Source organism: Gymnodraco acuticeps, unplaced genomic scaffold (genome assembly GCF_902827175.1).
Source record: "Gymnodraco acuticeps unplaced genomic scaffold, fGymAcu1.1, whole genome shotgun sequence".
Classification (NCBI taxonomy): Eukaryota; Metazoa; Chordata; class Actinopteri; order Perciformes; family Bathydraconidae; genus Gymnodraco; species Gymnodraco acuticeps.
Window position 1 is genome coordinate 42501 of NW_022992116.1, and position 5000 is coordinate 47500.

At 41.7% G+C, this 5000-nt stretch overlaps 1 protein-coding gene across 1 annotated transcript in view; it reads right to left on the reverse strand.

The window, feature by feature from the left end:
* Nucleotides 1-3641: 3641 nt before the first annotated feature.
* Nucleotides 3642-5000, reverse strand: part of LOC117537797 (coxsackievirus and adenovirus receptor homolog) — a 3495-nt gene continuing 2136 nt past the window's right edge. The window contains exons 2-3 of the mRNA XM_034203166.1: nt 4554-4898; nt 3642-4358 (exon numbers count right to left, since the gene is read on the reverse strand). Coding sequence (XP_034059057.1) covers nt 4246-4358; nt 4554-4898 — 458 coding nt within the window. The 3' untranslated portion in view covers nt 3642-4245. The remainder of the gene's footprint in view (nt 4359-4553; nt 4899-5000) is intronic.

A 5000-nucleotide genomic window follows, 5' to 3' on the forward strand; every position in this document is an offset into this window, starting at 1 on the left:
ATGAGGAAACAAATGTTCATCTTCTATTTTGCCAATTTGGCCCAAACTTCTTTTTTGATGTCATGATGACGGCTGGTCACAGGCTGAATGAAACAAATTACATCCTCAAATAGGTACCAGATCATGTCTTCTCTTCCGACAATGCCTCTGTCTCTCAGCTGACTGGAGCCATTAAACTGCAATTCCCATGAATTAAAACAAATTACTTAAAGATAATAACCCCCATTACAATATTAACAGGTATTTAAAGGTCCCCTATTATACTGTTTTTAATTCATATATATTAGAGGTCTCAGATATACAAAATATGTCTGACAGGGCCTGACCGTCGGCCATTTTAACTGCCATTACTCAGCATTTCAACATGTTAGCTTAAAAATAGTTAGCTTGCTAGCAAGGGATTTTAGTCAACTTTAATACATTTTTAAAAACAATATAATCCTTGTCTGGGATATTTGAACGTGACAGCACCTGACCCTTTAGCTTGTCCACGTAAAAACAAGGTGTAAAAACAAGATTAAAATATAAAAATGCAAGGACAGCTCCTCCTCAGTCAGATGATGTAACTCCTTCACAATCATGCTCTTAAAGGTGTATTACACCAGTTTTTAAGGAGTATTTTATGAAGCGTGACAGGACTGACCAAAAACATGGGGACTGTTGTAAAACACAATGTTTTGGTCAAATGTAAGCATTATTCAATGTTTTCAATGAACTGTGGTAAAAGATAACAAGTTAAATGTGTTATTAATGACGTTTGTTTTTAAAATAAAAGTTTATAGTTCATTAAGAAATGTAAACCCCTCGCTCTAATTTGGCTGGGGACAGGCCATTTTTAAGAACTTCAATTTTTCAAAAGTGTTTTTCAATAAGTTAAAAAACACCTGAAACCCTAATGAGACCTATGTAGAAACAACAAGATATTTTATGGATTATAATTTGTATTCACTGTAACAATCCCAGGACAGATAATATACGTTTCTGGTAGAATGTCCCACGAATAGAACTTTAGTTTACTAAAGTAAAGACAACAGATATATCCCTGAAATACAGAACACAGTTCAGAGCAAGCTGTGTTTGAGTTTTAAGAACATTCACTTCCTGTTCTCAAAGTGCAATTTATTATCATCTGATATTTATTGTATTCATTATCTGAGAATGTTCTGATTCAACTTCAATCAGTTATCATTGAATCTAATTCTTCTTAGTATAGTTTTAACCCTTTAGCACTTTCAGGTCAAACAGGTTTGATTTCATTATTTCATGTAAATCTACTTGGTAGAAAATACATAAACATTTTAAAGTCTTATCAAAACAATCATTTTCAGATTCACCCAGACATTTCCCTGATGCATATTTTCAAAGTGCATTTAGTAGAGTAGAGATATAGTGGAGATATTATCTGCAGACACATCAACCTGAAGCAGACTGTGTTTCTGGAGCTATACGTCAAAACAAAGCACAGTGAAATATATCACCAACACGATAGATGCACACTTTGAGACCTCTTCACACCGAGTTCAGATTCAAGCTGACCTGCTGATATCTAAATAACCTCACCATGAATCACTGCATCAGATATTTGTGAACTCACGATCACTTCCAGGCTCTGACACACCAACACCAGATCAGACGCCATGTTGTTAGCGCTGAGTCGGAAAGGTAGGCTTCACTGTGGATCCTAAAACCCTAGATTCCACCGGGTCCGTCTGCGTCGCGTTGCGGTCGCGTTACAGCTGCGTCGCGGCGTCCGCAAGGATCGCGGCCACCAGGCTTGGAATTTTGTCATTTTAGGGGCAAGGCCATTTGGCCTTTGGTGTTACACATTTTTTCAAGGCACAAAGGCCATTGGGGGAAACATTGGGATTTGGAGCTTACAAATAAATCACGTCACTTTTTGATAAGAAAAACACACGAATGACATGGAAAACAAATCACTTTTTTTAATATCAATAATGTCAAACATGATATCATATAGGCCTATCCCTCCTTAGTATTACCGTATACAAAATAAAATACTTTACTTTGAATAATTAGTGTTTGGTATGTTTACCATATACTACTTCTCCTATTCACAAATCCAGAATCAAATAAAAAAATCAAAAATTATATTAATATGTAACAAATATATTCCATTTCAGAGCAGAAGAAACAGCCTTCAAGGGTCAAACTCTGCACACACATCATTCAGCAGTGCACAGTGAAGTGTGCGCGCGCGTGCGTGTGTGTGTGTGTGTGTACGAGAGTCTCTTTAATCAACTCCTCACAGCTCTGGTCAGAAACTGGACACAAGTTAAACATGTACAAACCACAGACTGTCATGACGAATACAATCGCTGCTTTAATTCTGTCTTTAGGACGTTGTTGTGTGGACGGAGCAGCTACAGGTTAGTTTAGCCCAGTGGTTCTCAAAGTGGGGGGCGCGCCCCCGCAGGGGGGCGCAGAGGCATGACAGGGGGGGCCCGAGAGACCAGGAGAAAAAAAAAAAAGATTTAAAAAAAAAAAAAAGTAAATCATATTTTGAAAAATTATTGATTCGAAATTAATATGATACAGTACAGTACTATTACGTCTGGGTCTCTGTGTTTCATTAAAGCTCGGCTCTGTGTGTGTGTGGAACGAGCCATTTTGTGTGCGTGCGCGAGAGAGAGAGAGCGCACCGGTACCGGAGATCGTTGATGTTAGCTTCTGGTGCTAGCGAGCTACGCTAACAGATATAAGGAGTTTTTTCAACAACAAAGTGGAGGAGAGTCCTCTCCTGTCAGACTGAGAGACTCAGTGAGCTAAAGGACTCTCTCAGTGTTATCTCAGTGGGTCTCAAACGTTTTGGTCACCATTAATGTAAACAATTATTTCCGAGGCACACATTTATATGATCATTATAGTTATACAAAAATAAGAGAATAAATGAAAAACAGGTATGAAATACTATCTGACAGTGAAACAAGAATAAAGTTTAAAGGGAGTGATTTGCAAAATATCCATAAAGAAAAAGTAAATCTGCTTCCAGTTCTGTTTCAAATGGGTGTTGAGAGATGTTTCCATAGATCTCTTCATGTTGCTCTCAAAGTGCACCAGATTGATGCTTTAACTTCAATATTTAAAAATCTTCCCGGGGGAGCATGCCCCCGGACCCCCCTATGTGAGGTCCACACACCACCTATAAAAATAGCACTTGACCCCTGCTTACACCTATATGCCGTGAGCTGATCATCGAGCCTTCATGGTAGCAGTCACACTGTGTATTTGCGTGGGGAGTGTTGCAGTAGAACATTCCTCTGTAGCGACCGGTACATTAATGGCAAACCCTAAATGTTTGAGCACCCTCTATGAAACGTCAAGCTACCCCACAGCACCCCCAAAATAAATCTCTGGCGCCGCCACTGAGCCTGACTATTTGTGTTGGTGGGGCCCGACTTTTTTTTTTCTCCAAAGGGGGGGCCTGACAGAAAAAGTTTGAGAACCACTGGTTTAGCCTGATTGATCCATTCAGAAAACACGCATTTTAAAAAGGTGTTTCTCTGCCGTCTTGTCAAAGCATTAATTCATGTTTTTTACTAACCGGTATCAGTATGCAGTTACTTCGGCATCATTTTGAAACGTGTATTACAATAAATCACGGTAAAATATGTTCATTTTGTCGTAGTTGGTTTCCACCACAGTATTTACATGGAAATAAGCCCCGCCCCCTCTCCAGCGCGTTCTGTTTGAATGACAGGAGTAAATACAGCTGACAGCCGCGGTGAAACTCCAGCGGTTAGAGCGATGAGAATATTCGCATCGCGTCCGTTGTGAACACAGCATAATGCAGTTCAGAAACTCCGCTTCTGAAATGCTTCTGAAACGCGCCCGGTAGGGTATGACGCCGGTGGAGGCCGGAACAAAACCGCGCAGCCGGAACAAAACCGCGCAGCCGTAACGCGACGCAGACGGACCCGGTGGAATCTAGGGGTAGGTGTTCAGCAGCAGAGTCAATCCTTCTGATTGGCTGATCACTGAAGGAGAATATTTCTGCACTCTCTCAGACTGAAGTTAGAAACTGAGTCACGTTTGGTTCAACCCTCACCAGGTGTTTGCGTCTCAGAGGGTAAAGCCCCTCCACCGCGTCGAGGTGGAGATTCAGGGAGAAGATGATTTAGTTTAGAAGCAGGGGATGGAGGACAGTCAGGTGTGAAGAGCTCTGGGACTTGTCAGGGGTTCAGTTCAACATCAACACTCTCTAATGGTCTCTTCACCTTAGCTCTTTTAGATCTCACAACAAGCACCACCACCACCACCAACAACAACAACGAGACAAAGCAGTCCCAAACCAACTCCCCACCCAACGTGTCCTCTGGGACCCTCTGGTTGTTCAGGACCTGAGGACAGAAAGAGCGAGCAGTGAGGAAACGACTGGACCTCCCCTCATGTTGGAGAACAGCTGATCATGAAGGTGATGAAGAACAGAATCTGTTTCCTCTCCAGTCTCATGTCAGACATTATCTACCGATCACAGAGCATCAACATCATCTTTAAACCAATGGAGGAACTCTTCAGGAGAAACACAGACTCACGTTCAGAGACGGTCAGATTGACGGAGCGCACAAACTCTCTCACGTTTCTCTTCCTGCGATTATTGGAGTGAGTTTGAACCCGACACTCGTACGTTCCCGTGTCGTCGGTGTTGACGTTCTTCAGGAGAACAGAAGCGTCTCCGTTCTTCATCTCTGGATCTTTCAGATCAACACGACCTCGATAACGTGGATCCTGGAAGCTTTCAATCAGCCTGTTTTCTCTGAAGAAGAAGACGTAGTCCTCCTCCAGCTCAGGTCTGATCCACTCTAACTTAGTGATGGCAGCATCTGTGACACTGTTGCACCGAAGGATGACGTCTTCTCCAGACTTTCTTTCGAGCGACTCTGGAAAATAAATGCAAAAGTCAGTAATTTGATTGCGATCAGTTCATTCTCGATTAGTCCCACTGTGTGTCCTCATTAAACTACACAAAGGATGTGTAGTGT